This window comes from Colletotrichum destructivum, chromosome 9 (assembly GCF_034447905.1).
Source record: "Colletotrichum destructivum chromosome 9, complete sequence".
Lineage (NCBI taxonomy): Eukaryota > Fungi > Ascomycota > Sordariomycetes > Glomerellales > Glomerellaceae > Colletotrichum > Colletotrichum destructivum.
The window spans coordinates 3096739-3111996 of record NC_085904.1 but is presented as its reverse complement, the minus strand read 5'-3'; the positions used below and the strand labels follow the sequence as shown (position 1 = coordinate 3111996).

At 56.6% G+C, this 15258-nt stretch overlaps 5 protein-coding genes across 5 annotated transcripts; 3 read left to right on the top strand and 2 right to left on the bottom strand.

The window, feature by feature from the left end:
* Positions 1–105: 105 nt before the first annotated feature.
* CDEST_14044 (Putative glycosyl transferase, family 28) lies at positions 106–1065 on the bottom strand. Its single transcript, XM_062930200.1, has 2 exons — positions 645–1065; positions 106–550 (listed from the first exon to the last, which is right to left on the bottom strand). Exons 1-2 carry the CDS (start codon positions 976–978, stop codon positions 150–152), a joined length of 735 nt encoding a protein of 244 aa, XP_062786251.1. The 5' UTR covers positions 979–1065; the 3' UTR covers positions 106–149.
* A 224-nt stretch (positions 1066–1289) lies between these two features.
* Positions 1290–2418, bottom strand: CDEST_14043 (uncharacterized protein). The gene has a single exon (XM_062930199.1). The coding sequence runs from the start codon at positions 2410–2412 to the stop codon at positions 1363–1365; it is 1050 nt and encodes a 349-aa protein (XP_062786250.1). The 5' UTR covers positions 2413–2418; the 3' UTR covers positions 1290–1362.
* Position 2419: 1 nt separating this feature from the next.
* CDEST_14042 (Putative P-loop containing nucleoside triphosphate hydrolase, alpha/Beta hydrolase) lies at positions 2420–9443 on the top strand. The gene is made up of 7 exons (XM_062930198.1): positions 2420–3446; positions 3509–3776; positions 3836–3898; positions 3961–6402; positions 6498–7255; positions 7307–9181; positions 9252–9443. Exons 1-7 carry the CDS (start codon positions 3298–3300, stop codon positions 9358–9360), a joined length of 5664 nt encoding a protein of 1887 aa, XP_062786249.1. The 5' UTR covers positions 2420–3297; the 3' UTR covers positions 9361–9443.
* Positions 9444–9765: 322 nt separating this feature from the next.
* CDEST_14041 (Putative small ribosomal subunit protein mS35) lies at positions 9766–11440 on the top strand. Its single transcript, XM_062930197.1, has 3 exons — positions 9766–10405; positions 10501–10787; positions 10898–11440. The coding sequence occupies exons 1-3, from the start codon at positions 9841–9843 to the stop codon at positions 11192–11194; spliced, it is 1149 nt and encodes a 382-aa protein (XP_062786248.1). The 5' UTR covers positions 9766–9840; the 3' UTR covers positions 11195–11440.
* A 1423-nt stretch (positions 11441–12863) lies between these two features.
* Positions 12864–15253, top strand: CDEST_14040 (Putative aldehyde dehydrogenase NAD(P)-dependent, aldehyde/histidinol dehydrogenase). The gene is made up of 3 exons (XM_062930196.1): positions 12864–14339; positions 14394–14735; positions 14824–15253. The coding sequence occupies exons 1-3, from the start codon at positions 13154–13156 to the stop codon at positions 15216–15218; spliced, it is 1923 nt and encodes a 640-aa protein (XP_062786247.1). The 5' UTR covers positions 12864–13153; the 3' UTR covers positions 15219–15253.
* Positions 15254–15258: the final 5 nt, after the last annotated feature.

Here is a 15258-nt window from a genome sequence, read left to right as displayed (position 1 = left end):
CAAGCAAGCAAGCTGTCCCTCCCTACCCCCGAACCAGACATACCTACCAGACTGTCCTGCCCGCGTCCTTTCCCTCTGAGCTCACGAGTCGCCGATTTCACCCTACATTATTAGAAGGATGGAGGAGGTGGCCAACGCCGACGAGGCTCCTAGTCCATCGTCATCTGGGCGACCTCTTCCCGCTGCACCTCTCTTCTGGCACCTGTGATAGAACCCTCACTGCCTTCCACCTTGGCGGGCGCCTTGAAGGCAGTAGTAGACTCCCCTGAATACCGACCCATCATGGCGCCGCTGACCTGCCATAAGTCCACGTTGAGTGGCGCGACTTCGTTAGCCACTGGGTGAGGCGAGAACTGCCGCTCGGTCTTATCGAGTAGTAGAGCTAGCTGCTCGAGGGCCCACGAGATGTTACCGAGGCGGCCCCAAATACCGTAGCCCTGGCGCTGGATCTCCTCGGCCAGCTCGACCTGGTGATTGTCCTTGAGGGTCGGGTTGGGGACCACGACGAGGGGGACGCCGACCCGCATACCGTCGAGGATGGTTCCCGTGCCTTTTTACCCCACGAACGCGCACTTGGTTAGTCTTTTGAATGGGGGTTTCGAACATTGATTTGGATATCGGAAGTGGGCAGTATTTCCCCTTACCTGCGTGGCAGATAACGACGCCGGCCTCGCAGAGGCCCGGGTGGGCTCGGCACTTTGCCATCTCGACGGCGAGGTCGTCGACGAAGGCGAAGGCAGTGATCTGCAGGGTCTGGTATCGTTCCAGTAGAGGCGGCAGAACGTGGCGGGAGAAGTGGTCGTAGTCGTCGCCGCACTGCAAGGTGAGGTGGGTGTAGCGGTTCTCGGCGATTAAGTCGAGGAACGTGGAGCCCAGGACCTCAGTCAGGAGCTGAGTGAATCGGGCCGTTGCGCCGACAGTGACGAGGCAGTGGCGCTCGACACTAAGGGTTTTTTTGCTATCATCATTCGTGGCCATATCTGGACGTTTCTGGGTAGCGGGTGTTGACGACGCGAATACTGTAGGCGTTGATGTCGAAGCCGAGGATGGTGGGATATGTGTTCGATTAATGAGAAGAACTTTGGGCAGACTCTGGCTTGAGTGCAGTAGCGGAGATGACCATCAACCTGAGTGCTGTGTGTTAATTGATACAGTGTACTGCTGGCGGGGCTGACAGGTTGTCAAGGGGCGTTACAGCGCCTGCTCAGTCGCTAAACCCGCTGGAGGTATAGGGATCCAGCAGTTTCATCAGGGAACGCACTTTACTACTCAGTCACATCTGGGCACCCAATGATTACGCTTACTTATTCGTCCATTCATACGGGTATCGATCGTCTCAATTCTGCCTACTCCAAACACATCCTACTTTGCTGCCACCTGCTCGTACCGGCCTTCTTTCTTTTGATCTCTCCAAAACGGCTCGACGCCCATTTCCTGGAATCGCTTTCTCTCATACACCTTGGTCACCATCCAGCTGCTCACGAACATGGCCACGACGACACCAAATATGGCGACGCAGGCGATCAGTGGCGCCAAGATGGAGAAGACGGTAAATCCATAACTGACACTCTGGAATGAACTGTCACCGACGAGCCTGTCCGTGGCCAGCCCAACCTGCATAGCCGTCAGGACGATGACAACATAACCGAGGATGGCCGCCAGCGTTGCGAAGTTGTCCTGGAGCAGGTCCTCGTAGACGGCGTGGGAGGCCACTTTGGAATACCCCCGAAGCACGTATCCCAGACGGACCCGATAGATCTTGTTCAGCCGGCTAAGGCGAAGCTCGCCGTACCAGTAGCGCGGGTTGATGGACGCATAACAATGGTTCTGCACGATCTGCGCCGATAACGCCCTCCACCGGTCCCATTTCATCTCGGGCGGGACGAGACCTTTGTCGGAGGCTATGCGGAAGTCGCTCTCGTACGCGATGAGGGCAGTGTAAGTGAAGAGGAATCCGAGCGCGCATGCGACGAGCTGCTGCTTCCGTGGCTGGGACTGTTTGTCTTCGGCACCGCCAACCAGGTGAACAGCCCAAAAGTCCGGGCTCAGGAGCCACCGGGGTATCGGCTTGACGAATATGCGGTTCTTGGACCAGACAAGATGGAGCTCGGGGTTTTCTGTGACGTGGATCTCGCGCGAGGTCAACGTCTGGTAATGCAGAGGCCGAGGCGGCATCGGCCGGCCGCATATCCAGAGGAGGTCCTGGACGTCGTTCAGGCGTCGCACGAGGAGTTCTCGTTCCAGGAAGTCTAGGTCGCCGGCTCCCGGCACGACGATATGGTCGTGTTTGGCTCTGCTCGTCGCCGGCATCAGATGGTCGAAGTCTTGACGTTGTTGCACAGTCGCCGCGGCACCGACGGCATCGTCGAGCACTCGGACGGCGAAAGGCACAGACGGCGACGACCTTTCCATGGTGCGACCCGTTGAGTGTGACGCGGCGTGATCGATCCAATTTGTGCGAATCTTCTGGGAGTCTGTTCCAACCCTTCTCGGCTTTCGATATCGGCTGTCTTGACGGGATCCGAGCCACCGTCCTCCTCGAGCCGCAATTTGAGTGAGAGCAGAAGGTATGGTTTCAAGCAATAGACAGGGTCGGACGTGTGCGCCTTTTCATCATGACAACCGGCCCATGATATGCAGAGATGCCAGGCTCAGACCCAGATCCAGGCCCAAAATACCACACTGCTTTCTTTTTGCAATGTCAGCCATGGCAAGGGTCTAACTAGGAATAGTCTAATCGATGGCCAACGGTGCGATCTGGGGCCTCTGTAAGCCCTTTCTGAGTAGGGCACCGGTAGGCAGCCAAAGTACACCCTTCATCGCCCCTGTCGCCTAAGATGAAGCTGTAGCCTGGCGCTTGCTGGAGTACGGATAGAGTGCGCTGAACTGCCCATTTGCAGGTGGATCCACCGACGCGCAGCAGGACTAATTGCTTACAGGGGGGGTAAGGCCTACATACAGGAGCGGTTTCGATTCAGCTAATGGCGCTATTGGTATCGTCGGAAGGTCGTGGGCATCGCAGGATGACAATGCATGGGGCGGCTGACATTCACTAACGTCGTTTTGGGATGCTCGACTGCAGGGGGGTGTGGCCGTTGGGAGGTGGGATTGATCATTATTTACTGCGGGCTCTTCTGGCCCCCAACCGTCAATAAGCAGTCTTGCGAGGGCACTGCTTACGCCGTTGCCTAGCTCCCGTCGTCTTATTCAAAGCTTGATGCGCCCCAGTCTCGGGAGGACGCGCTTTTCGTGGGCCGTCGTTTTCTTTTTTTTGCAGTGAGAGCAACAAGCAGCATCATGTCTATACGCCGCACAGGAACGAGGAGGGTGCCTCATGGCAGCGCCCCGGGAGCTCCGAAGCCCAAGACGACATATCAGACAGTCCAGCAGGGCTTCAAAGAGCTGTACAATCCTCAGAAGGAGACGGGATCTACCATTGACGTCGAGTATGTCGTTCATGTCGGGGAGGGAAAGTATGATATCGTTGCGAGAGCTGACGCTTTGGCAGCGTTGTCTTCGTGCCAGGGTTGGGTGCGCACCCCGAAGACAGTTGGAAGTCCGAATCTGGCTTCAACTGGGCGACCGGCATCTATGATGGCGTCTCAAAGACGTCGTCCGAGTCCACCGGCAAGAAGGATGGCCTGGCGAGGGACTTCCCCAAAGCTCGGATACTGTTGTATCAGTACGAGTCGGCGTGGGTGGGAGACCTCAAAGTAAAGACCTTCATGAGGGACATTGCCAAGACAATGCTCGAGGGCTTGCAAGCAAATCGAGAAGTATGCCGGCCACCAATAGTCTGTTCCAAAACCGTAGCGGTATGCTGACATTTGGGTAGAAAATCCGAGATCGCCCCATCGTCTTCATCGGCCACAGCATGGGAGGCTTAGTCGTTGCCAAGGTGAGTGTCCTGTCCGGCATCGTCACTATTAACCATTCAGTTGGAACTCACATGCCTTTCAGGCCATAACGCTTGCCGCAGACACATACCGGGATATCTTCCCAAGAGTATTCGAATGCATTGCTGGGTGCGCGTTCTTCGGTACGCCCTTCGGCGGTGCCCACGTTGCCGCCGTCGCCTCCATGCTCGGAGATATCGGCGAAAGGCTAGGTTATACCAAGTCTTCAGCTCTGGTGAAGATGATGACGCCCGGAGATGAAAGCCTGAACGAGCTGCGAGGGGACTTCCTGCGCTTGGCTCTCAAGTTGAGCCCGGTAGTCCAGCTCACATGTTTTTACGAGAATCACCCGACCGACTTCACGCAAGAAAGGTACGGCACGACCATGTCAAAGATCGCCAAGGCCATTATCCCCAAGAAGGACCAGGACTTCGTGACGAGAGAATCTGCAACACTGCCCGGAATCGAGGAGATGGGCCTCGCCGCCAACCATCGAGACCTTGTCAAATTCGCCGACTTCAAGGACTTCCGGTACCAGCTGGTGAGGGAACCCCTGAAGAGAATCATTCACGGTGCCAACCTCGTCGTCAAAAACCGTCTCAATTCGACGCGTGGCATCGAGCCGGAAATCGTCAACGATGTGATGGAGTTGCTGAACGGCGGCAAGATGTCTAACAAACGAGACATGCTTGCGCTTCAGTTCCCCCCATCCATATGGATACCCGAAGAGCCGGTGTACCTCGACTGGTTAAAGGAGGACCATGATGTGGAGAGCACGGCGCAGCAAAGCAGGGGACAGGCTCTGTACATCCGCGGACCAGAGGGAAGAGGAAAGACACGGGCGACGATGGCGGCGTTGCAAGGCGTCGACAGGATGATAAAAGCCGACGAAAAGGAGAACAACGGGCGGGGGCCACTCCTCTCTGCCTACTTCTTCTGCGAGCCCTCGACGGATTTCTCGACCGCCGAGGACTTGCTCAAATCCCTAGTTCGGCAACTCATCCGTCAGCAGGCCACCCTGGCCGTATACGCGAAGCACTTTGTGAAGAAGAAGGGCGAGGACTCCTCGAGAACCTCGGCAAACCTCACAGTCGAGAACTTGTGGCAGACCCTCCAGGACATGCTCACAGACGAGTTTATCGGTCGGAGAGTGTACTTTGTCATCAACAACCTGCACGTCTTGCCTGAGGATGCTGATTCGACAAAAAAGCTGATGCGGTTTTTGAACGCAGAGATGCAAGAACTCAGGAGCGAAGACGAGAAGCGGGTGCCAACAAGATGGTTCTTCACGAGCCGAGAGATTCCGCACGTCGAGGATGCCATGGGGGTGGACCAAATCCGGCTCATCGACCTCGAGCACGACAAGTACTGCGACCAGGTTCAGCTGGAATTGCGGAAGACGGCACAGGAAAAGGTTCAGGAACTGGGCCACTCGAAGAAGTACAACAAGGCGCTCACATACTACGCGAGCAGTCTGATCGGCAAGCGGGCATCCAACAGCCAGTGGATCAAACTGTCCTGCATGCAGCTGGCGGAGCTGCCCGACGCTGAGAGCGACCTCAGGATTCGCCACATGCTGGAGGGTATGCCTCAAGAGCTCAAGGCCCTGCTGGACGCAGCGTGGTCGCAGATCTTCCATTCCAATGAGAAAGAGGCCGACAAGATCAAGGAGTTGCTGCGAACACTCGTCCTCACGTTCGAGGAGCCCACCGAGGACGAGCTTGTCGTTCTGGCCGGATTCCCGGCCACAGAGGAAGGCAAAGCTGAACTCCAAGATCTGGTCAAGAAGTGCAGACCACTGCTCACGGTGAAACGGAGCGGCAAGACCGAGAATACTATCGGCTTCATGGACAGGGTCGTCAAGGAACATCTCTTGGAGAAAGAGACGTCCAAGAGAACGTTGGGCATGACGAGCGATGAGGGGAAATGGCAGCAGGGCATCCTCGCTCTCAGATGCTTGGCACACATTAAGGAAGCGTTTGACTTCCCTCCGGAAGAGAAGCCCTCTGCGGAGACTCACGACGAAGACGGTGATGCTGAAGCCCAGCCTGCGGAAGACGGCGAGGAGGATGCCGAACAATCCGAAGCAGAAGAACAGAACACCGAGTCGGAGACGGACGATTCAGACAATGAAACAGACTGGGACGATGACGACTCCACCTATGGCCAGTACGATGAGGACGACGAAGCCGAGGAGGCTCGTTCGCTGGCCGAAAAGGTCCTGCCGTACCCCGTTAAGCATTGGTTGCACCACGCCAGCAAGGCCACGTTGGAGATAGCCGAGGACCTCAGCGAAGACGATTTTTGGCAGACCGAGTCCCTGATTCGGTATCGATGGCTCATTGTTTACATGTCCACGACAAAGGTCCTCAACGGGTTTGAGACCAAGGGCCTGACCGCTCTCCATATTGCTGCCGCAGTTGGCTTCAAGCAGCTCGTTTCGGCTCTCATCGAGAATGGCCATGCTGATGAGATCAACAAGCGGGACGAGCTCTTTAATACTCCTGTAAGTCCGGCGTTCTCTCTCTCTCCGTGGCACACCACGTGGAAGGCCAAGATGTTGCTGCCTTCCCCTGAACCGCTTACTGAATCTCCTGCTAGCTTCATTTCGCTGCTTATATCGGAAGGCCAAACACTGTGGACGAGTTGATCAAGCGAGGCGCCAACATTGACGACTGCATCGAAATCGGCGAGCAGACTCCGTTGCACATGGCTGCATTTGCCGGTCATGTCAAAGTAATGGATAGGCTGATTAAGATGAAAGCCAACACCAACGCGATCGCAAGCGACGTCGGCCCCGTTATGAACGCCGCCATCTCCTCCGGTAACCCCGACGCTGTCAAGTTGCTTGTCGAAAACCAGGTGTCGCTGGCGGTCGAGGACGACACCATCGACTCACCGCTGGCTCTGGCCGGTCTGCATTCAGACCTCTCCATGTTTGAATATCTCACAAAGACATATGCCGACAAGCTCCCTGCCAAGGAATACGACAAGGCGTTCATCAAGGCTGCCGTCTCGGGCAGAGTGGACGTCTTCAACAAGTTGCTGACTTACTCACACTCCCAAGAATGTTTCCAGGACGCCTTGGAAGCGGCAGCAACAGAGGAGAACTGGGACATCGTCTTGATCCTTCTCGAACAACGCCAGGGTCTTGACTGTGACCAGCTTTTCCTGCGTGCGGCAACAACGGCGGAACACCAGGACAAGGTCCTGGAGGCTGTTTGGAAGTATACGAACGGAAACATATCTGCCGAAAAGCTCAACGAGAGTCTGTACGAAGCTACGGATCTTGAGAAAGAATCTACAGTAAAGCTGCTGATTGAGACGTTCAATGTCAATCCCAATGCGACTGGAGAATAGTGAGTGATTTTCTGCAACACCAATCCAAGGACCAGTCTGACATCATGAAGCTACGGAACTGCCTTGACTGCCGCCGCCTACGACGGAACTCTCGATATTGTCAAGCTGCTTCTCGACAGGGGCGCCGAGGTTGACTTCCCCAACGGATGGGCTCTCCAGGCGGCTTCCTCCGAAGGGCACTACGACGTGGTTAAGGAGCTTCTCGACCGCGGAGCTGACGTCAACGCGTTCACTACGAACGAGAACTTTCCGCAGGGTACGGCTTTGCAGGTGGCGTGCGAGTCGGGCAAGCTTGAAATCGTCACGCTGCTGCTGGAGCGCGGTGCCAACCCCGACCTAGGTGCCGGAGACGATACCTGTCCACTCATCGCCGCTGCCTCAAAGGGAGAACAGGAAATCCTCAGACTTTTAGTCAAGGCCAGGGCAGAGGTCAACGTATTTGGCGGGTGGGACAAGTCGACAGTGCTCATTAACGCTGTCGCTAATCTCCCCGTCGAGTCGCTACAGGTACTTGTCGACGCCGGCGCCGACGTCAACCTGGCCGACCAGGAGGCCGACACGGCTCTAATCGTTGCTGCTCGCGAGGGAGACGGGGCCAGTGTCAAGTTCCTCTTGGACAACGGGGCCGACATATTCCATACGAACCAAGACAACGAAAACGCCCTTCAGTCGGCCATCGTATACGGTGGTGACGAGGAATGCACCACGATACTCGTCGAGCGCATTTCGGAGCTCATGGCGGCGTTGAAAAAGGCCATGCAAGAAGGGAACACCGCCGTTTCCAACGTAGTCCGGAGTGTCGGCGTCGGAAATCACAGCCTTAACTACGACGACGAGGGGCCTCGGCCGTCGCAGGTGCAGGAAGAGAATCATTTGGTGACCGAAGACACGCAACCGAATATCAACGACAAGGGAGAAGTCAAATCTGATGAAGGGGATGGAAAGGGGGTGAATGAGAATGTTGCGAGGACCGCGTCGTTCCAAGACGGCGCTCAAAGCGTCGAGAACGAAACGCATGAGACGGAAGACAGCTCTTTCCGACCCGTGAGAGAGTTGTCCAGAGAACTCGAGGCTGCCCTCACTGCTCAGGTGTCGCTGCTTCACGAGTACACGTCTGCGCCTCCGAGACCGGAGAAGGTGCTCGAGAAGGCTCCCGCGGAGCTCCCTCCGACGACGATCGCGGAGTTGCCTTCTCAGCGGAGATATTCCCAGCAACCGCAGGTGGAAGAATCGTTCGGTCATTATGAGTTTGACCAGCTGACTCTCATGGAAGACTGGTCCAGCAAGCCGGCTGATAAACCGACTGTCGTCAAGCAGCCCACACAGCAGCAGCAGCAGCGGGCCTCTCAAGCCGAAAATGTCCTGAGCGAGCCGGTGCTTTCACCCGGCCAGGCGCCCATCCGTCGGAAGCCCGCGCCAAATGTCTCATTCGGTGCGGCGTATGTTCAAAACCCTTCGCCTGCGCCGCCGCCTCAGTCCAACAGTCAATACCAGCCGCCGCCTCAGCCAGATCAGACGGCGAGCTTCGACCAGCGGCCGCCTTACCAAAACTCCGCATCGTATCCTGGGGCGCCGGCGTATCAAGGAGCTGGATACCCCGGCTCGGTCCCAACGCAGGCACAGCTCCCGTCACATTTGGTTGTCGACGGTAGGGTATCCGTCGAATACTCGTCTCCGCTGCAGCAGCCGTCCGGCGCCTACCACGCCCCCTACGATCCATCGTCGTACAGCAGGCCAAGCATAGACACGCCGCCGCAGAAGACACAGCCGTTTCCGGACCTGCCGTACACGGCCCCGGGGGCGTGGCAGAATAGCCCGCCTCTGAGCGGGGGACAACCGGCGCACCGGCATTCATATTTCGGCCCTGGCAACGGATCGCCACCCCAGCAGCAGCAGCAACAGGAGTGGGCTGGCCAAGACTCGAGGTGAGTTCAGTTCGTTATGGTTGCTTTGTAAACGAGAACATTATACTGATTCTGTCCTTCTTGAACACAGACCTGACTTGAAGTCTCATCGTGCGTCGTTCTTGGGCATGAAGAACACACTGGACAAGGCAAAGCAGTTCAGTACGGGTATCATGAACCGCAGGACATCGGGGTTCTGAAGAGGGACGGAAACACATAATGCGCGAGAAGTTCTTAGACGATTCTTCTGCAGAGTTAATAGGCAGTGATGAAACAAAATATTGATGTTGTCGTGTCTTGACTTTTACTTGGCTCCTTGTGAATGTAATACGCCTTTGAAATCCCAAAATAGTCTTCTCAAGATCACTGAAGTGAGATTTGAAGGTAAGAAGTGATCAAAAAACAAACACGAGAGATGGGCGCTATTTTCAGATGCATTCATGAGGTATAGATTTGCCTAGTGAGATCAAAAGGGGATATAAGCCTGTGGATTTCGAGTCTCGGCGGACAGGTGGCTGGTGCAAATGTTGACCCACTCACACGTGGCTGGAACATATGGATGTGGCTGGAGCTCGATCCAAAAATTTCCGGGGACAATTCCCAACAGCATCCTCAGCTGAGCGCGACATCGCAGGAACCAGCATTGCCCTCGGCCAATGTAAAGAAGCAACCCGCCCAATATGGCAACAGCAGGGCAAGCACTCCGACTCTGCGTTCGCAGCTGTCGCCGGATATCAACGACACCGCGCATCGCCGCCACGCGCCCGTTCGCCCAGACGCAACGACGAACATTCGCTGCGAGCACCACGAGGCGGACGCCGCCGAACAACGAGGAGGGCAACGATGACGACGGTCGCGCCAATTTTGGCCCGCAGGAAGGGCTCGAGGAGATGATTCAGCGCCTCAAGCCCGAGGAGACCAAGGCGCTCGACAGCCTGAGAAAGCTCGACCCGTCGGCCCAGCAGATGTCGCTCCAGGCGTACCTCGAGAGGGAGATGGGGAAGGACGAGGCGAACCACGAGAAGCTGATCGACACTCTTGAGTGGAAGAAGCTGGTGAACGACGGGAGACCGCTCAAGACATCGTTCTGGTACGATGAGGACGACCCAACCGGGCCGACGGAGGACCTTATGGACGAGTTCGACGAGGATGACATGATGCCCATGGCGCACGCAAAGCTGGATGAGATTCGCGAGCACAGACAGTACCACCGCATCATGGCGTGGGAGATGCCGTTGCTGTCCAGTATGTCACCCGCCCCAAAACAGCTGCGCCGAGTGACCCCCTTTATGAGGAGGGATCAGCCCTTGGTTTCTTTTGCTAACCTGCCGCGACGACAGAGCTGGTCAAGCCCTTTGAGCCGCCCCAGGATGACCAGGTGCTTCGTTTCCGGTACACGACGTACATGGGCGAGTACCACCCGGCCCAGAGGAAGGTGGTGGTGCAGTTCTCGCCGGCCGACCTCAAGCTCTCGCCGGTGCAGGCAGACAAGCTCCGGAAGCTGGCTGGACCGCGGTACAACCCGGAGACGGACACGGTCAAGATGAGCTCCGACAAGTACGAGCACCAGGCGCAGAACAAGCGCTATCTGTCGGATTTGGTGGACACGCTGATCGAGGCGGCCAAGGTAAGCAAGCAGCGACCACATTCCTTCCCCCTTGCCCATTCCGGGCACCTAAACGATATGGGCTGGATGCCGGAGAGGAGCGAAAGGCTAACGGAAGGGCGCCGCGACAGGACCCCAAAGACACGTTCAAGGACATCCCGCTCGACACGCGGCACCACGAGTTCAAGAACAAGCCCAAATTCCCCAAGGAGTGGCGCATGACGGAGGAGCGCCGCAAGGAGCTCGACGAGTTCCGGCAGCGGGCGCTCGAGATTGACGCGGGCAGGACGGAGGACGGGCGCCTGGTCGACGGCGCGCAGAAGATTGAGGCGGCTCTTGCGGCGCCTGAGCAGACGAACGACAAGGTGGCCCAGCTGGTGGGCGCGCGGGGCCGAGGCGCGGGCAAGCAGAAGGCCGCACGTCGGTAAGGGGGAGGGACGTGATGGTTGGCTCGCCCGTCCGACGAGGATGACGGGTCCGGGCGGCTTCCAGTCCTGGGATAAAAGGGGAAGGAACAAAAACATGTATGACTAGGCGGCCGACCCGTCAGTAGGGTTCGGCGTGCCCGTGTAACATCTCCGTGTATACATCCGTGCCAGATGGGAATTATAGAAATCCAAGAAACAGGGTGCCTTTTGCGGGTTTGCTTTTGTCACTGCGTGGAAGAAGAGCTGTACAGGTTCGGTCTGAAGAAGACAACCGTACTTGGGTCTTGGCCCGGAAGCTTGACATGTTTGACCAAAGGCCAAAAAAGGAGGCGTCGACCTGTCAAAAATAGCTGACCCCCTTCCCCCTCTCTTTGAGGGATTGAAGCATATACCAACGGCAATTATTTTGGCAGACAATTTACATTATATCATATGGAGTCGTTCCCAGCTGATTTACTCGAGACCATTATTGCTAGGAGAAATCTCTCTGTGCCACTCTGGCGTGCCCCTCTCTCTCTGTCTCTTTCTCTGCCAACCCGAATAATTGAGACTGGGCAATGTGCAAAAAAAAAAAAAAAAGCCCCCCCCCAAAAAGGGGGATGCCGATGAACGACTAGGGTAGGTGGCGGGGTGTCGTATGGCATTTAGTCATCCGCACTGATGATGCCTCGGCAAGTTTTCGACGCAGGTTGAAGATGGCTGCTGCAGGGGGTGGGGACGAGCTTCCAGCCCAGCATCCCCTGGCACCCCTGGCTAGAGAGCTCCAAGCTTGCGCTATGTTTGTTCGCGTTGCTAGAGAGAGAGAGAGAGCCCAGCCCAGGCGCATCCTCCTGGTTACAACCAAGAACTTACAAGCACTTCTTTTATCAATTTTCTTCTCCTAGGCGCCACAGCAGGATAGCGTCAATTGGAAGACTGGAAGGAATGGGTCGCCTGAAGCTGTAGTGCCTAGCTCCCTCCTCCACTTGGGCACCTTCTTGGCGCAATGACTTCGACAAGGCATAGGTACTTGGGTATTTAGGCAAGGTAGGTAGGCAGGTATGGATGGATACATGAACCGTGGAGCAGGACGGTGTCCCCGTCCCAGCCTGCTCCGTCGGGACATCTATGTCTCCATTCCCCGTCCTTTACCTGTACTGTATTGTCGGCCATCGTTCACATGCAACTGCGGGTGCTGTAGCACCTACGCCGCAGCCTGCGCCCTCTTTGGGAAACGAGCTCGTTTCCAACATGCAGCGGGCTCGCACTCGCTCCTCTCCACCCTTCCCTGTCCTATCGTATTGTAGGCTACCCAGTAGACTCCTGCATCCTTTTTTTCGTACCAAGCTATTGTACATCATCGTTCGCCTTCGCATCATCATCATCATCATCATCATCGATTTCTCAATTGCTCCGTCTGCCGTAAGAGTAAACCAGTGGCGACTGCCCATTGCACTTCCGGCCCCCCAGATAACCCAGCAATCAATACTTTATTCAGCCCGGGGACTACCATTAACTTCACTGGACTCGTACCTTGGGTGCCTAGGTCCCTACCTCACTTAACTACAACAGTACGTACCGACCGGCCCTCACACGCCCACGCGACACAGACGTCGAAGGCCGAGCAAGGGGGATGGAGCTTGTCGCATCCATCCTTTTCACTTCAAGCTACTAACGCCGCCGTCTGCATCTCTGCTTGGCTGACAGTGTCTGATACTCGGAACTACCTTGTACATAAAGTCGCGGCAACCCAGCACTTCCAACTTTAATTGTTCATAACTGCTTCCGCCTCCTCCCCTTCTCCGCGACCCCGAACCCCGACGCTTGCCAACTTCCCCTCACGAACCTACCTCGCTCCTGTCCGTCTCCCCAACCAGGCCCCTTCATCGTGACAAGCAGTAAAAGAGAGAGAAAGTGTATGTGCGTGTGAGAGAGAAGAAAAAAGTCATCAGACAGGTCCATCACATCAAAGCCGCCATCATGTCGCTCGCACTCGACGCAAAGATCCCCGACTTCACTCACACCTCCACCGACGACATTTACCGCCTCACAGACACCCTGCGCGCCACCTTCCGCTCCAACAAGACCAAGGACCTCAAGTACCGCGCCGTCCAGCTCCGGAAGCTCTACTGGGCCATCAAGGACTTCACCCCCCAGCTCTGCGATGCCCTGCGCAAAGACCTACGCAAGTGCAAGCATGAGGCCCTTCTCTCCGAAGTCGAATGGTGCGCCAACGACTGCCTCTACATGCTCAAGAACCTCGAAAAGTTCGCCGCCGACGAGAAGTGCGAGGACGTGCCCCTCACCTACGCCATGCTCAAGCCGCGCATTCGCAAGGAGCCCCTCGGCATGATCCTCGTCATCGGCGCCTTCAACTTCCCCGTCCAGCTGACCCTCATCCCCATCATCGGCGCCATCGCCGCCGGCTGCACCGCCGTCCTGAAGCCCTCCGAAAGCGCCCCGGCCACCGCCATGGTCCTGACCAAGATCTTCGAGACTGCCCTCGACCCCAAGGCCTACACCGTCGTCAACGGCGCCGTCGAGGAGACCCAGGCCCTGCTCGACGTCAAGTGGGACAAGATCATGTACACCGGCAGCACCGCCGTCGGCAAGATCATCGCCAAAAAGGCCGCCGAGAATCTCACCCCCGTCACCCTTGAGCTCGGCGGCCTGAACCCGGCTTTCATCACCAAACACGCCGACGTCAAGCTCGCCGCCCGCCGCCTCATGTGGTCCAAGTGTCTCAACGCCGGCCAGGTCTGTATCTCCCAGAACTACATCCTGGCCGACCGCGCCATCGTCGACGATCTTATCCAAGGCCTCAACGCCACCCTCAAGGAATTCTTCCCCAGTGGCGCTAAGAACAGCCCTGACTTCTCCCGCATCGTCAACAAGAAGTCCTTCCAGCGCATCAAGAAGATGATTGACGAGACCAACGGCAAGATTGTCATGGGCGGCGGCCTCGATGAGGAAAAGCTCTTCATCGAGCCCACCGCCATCCTCGTCGACTCTATGCTCGACTCCGTCATGAAGGATGAGTCCTTCGGTCCCGTTTTCGCCATCATGCCCTACGACTCCCTCGACGACGCCATCAACATTGCGAACCAGGTCTACAGAACGCCCCTGGCCCTCTTCACTTTTGGCAACGACCAGGAGAACCAGAGGAGTGAGTAGACGCCGTCATCCCCTTTTCTTACTACTCTCACTGACGCACTCGCAGTCCTCAACGAGGTGACCTCGGGCGGCGCCACCATCAACGACGCCTTCTTCCACGCCTCCATCGCTACCGTCCCCTTCGGCGGTGTTGGTGACTCGGGTACGGGCAACTACCGCGGCCGCGCCTCCTTCGAGGCCTTCACCCACCGCCGCTCTGTCGCCCAGACGCCCTCGTGGATGGAGAAGTTCATCCGCGTCCGCTACATGCCCTATTCCCCCAAGGAGCTCGCCCGTCTGCAGCGCATGACGGCCGATAAGCCCGACTTTGACCGCAACGGCGTGCAGATCCGTGGGCTTGGCTACTGGGTGCGCTTCGTCGTCGGCCTCGGCGCCAGTGGTGCCAAAGGTGCGTTGTTGAGATGGGTCCTGGCCCTGGTAAGTGTGTACACCCTAACCCAGCGAAGGCGTTATTAGGACCTTGATCGGATGAAGAGGAAGAGAGGGGAGAGAGAATGTCTCACATACTTTCCATCACCTGACCTCCCAATGCCATGTCATCTTCCATACACACACACACACACACACACACACACACAAAAACACACAAACACATCCCGATTCTCCAGGTGCGGATCTGACATACAACATCACATCACTTGCCCTGTGCGGTTTCCTTTATCGTAAGTTTAGCCCTCCCCACTCAATTATGGAATCTATGGAGGAGGGCTTCAAAAAAGCTTGGATTTGTACAACACACTCGCTAGGAGCAATGTTGCCCGGGCGGTGCGAAAACGGGGAGAAGAAATCTTTGGAATGGACAACGTCTGTGATTAGGACGCGCTTGTACGGTACTGTGTTATATACCAAGTTTCATATGTTCACGCAGTAGTAATGCAAGGAAAAGCAACACGGCGTACTCTTAATGGTCA

Bases quoted from the DNA above. Each gene is read 5' to 3' on its own strand.
- CDEST_14044 (XM_062930200.1), bottom strand. From the start codon at position 978: ATGGCCACGAATGATGATAGCAAAAAAACCCTTAGTGTCGAGCGCCAC. The intron at 551-644 runs GTAAGGGGAAAT...TGGGGTAAAAAG, and splicing joins CGTCGTTATCTGCCACGCAG to GCACGGGAACCATCCTCGAC.
- CDEST_14040 (XM_062930196.1), top strand. From the start codon at position 13,154: ATGTCGCTCGCACTCGACGCAAAGATCCCCGACTTCACTCACACCTCC. The intron at 14,340-14,393 runs GTGAGTAGACGC...ACGCACTCGCAG, and splicing joins CGACCAGGAGAACCAGAGGA to TCCTCAACGAGGTGACCTCG. The intron at 14,736-14,823 runs GTGCGTTGTTGA...TCGGATGAAGAG, and splicing joins CGGCGCCAGTGGTGCCAAAG to GAAGAGAGGGGAGAGAGAAT.
- CDEST_14042 (XM_062930198.1), top strand. From the start codon at position 3,298: ATGTCTATACGCCGCACAGGAACGAGGAGGGTGCCTCATGGCAGCGCC. The intron at 3,447-3,508 runs GTATGTCGTTCA...ACGCTTTGGCAG, and splicing joins GGATCTACCATTGACGTCGA to CGTTGTCTTCGTGCCAGGGT. The intron at 3,777-3,835 runs GTATGCCGGCCA...ACATTTGGGTAG, and splicing joins GCTTGCAAGCAAATCGAGAA to AAAATCCGAGATCGCCCCAT.
- CDEST_14041 (XM_062930197.1), top strand. From the start codon at position 9,841: ATGGCAACAGCAGGGCAAGCACTCCGACTCTGCGTTCGCAGCTGTCGC. The intron at 10,406-10,500 runs GTATGTCACCCG...CCGCGACGACAG, and splicing joins GGAGATGCCGTTGCTGTCCA to AGCTGGTCAAGCCCTTTGAG. The intron at 10,788-10,897 runs GTAAGCAAGCAG...GCGCCGCGACAG, and splicing joins CGCTGATCGAGGCGGCCAAG to GACCCCAAAGACACGTTCAA.
- CDEST_14043 (XM_062930199.1), bottom strand. From the start codon at position 2,412: ATGGAAAGGTCGTCGCCGTCTGTGCCTTTCGCCGTCCGAGTGCTCGAC.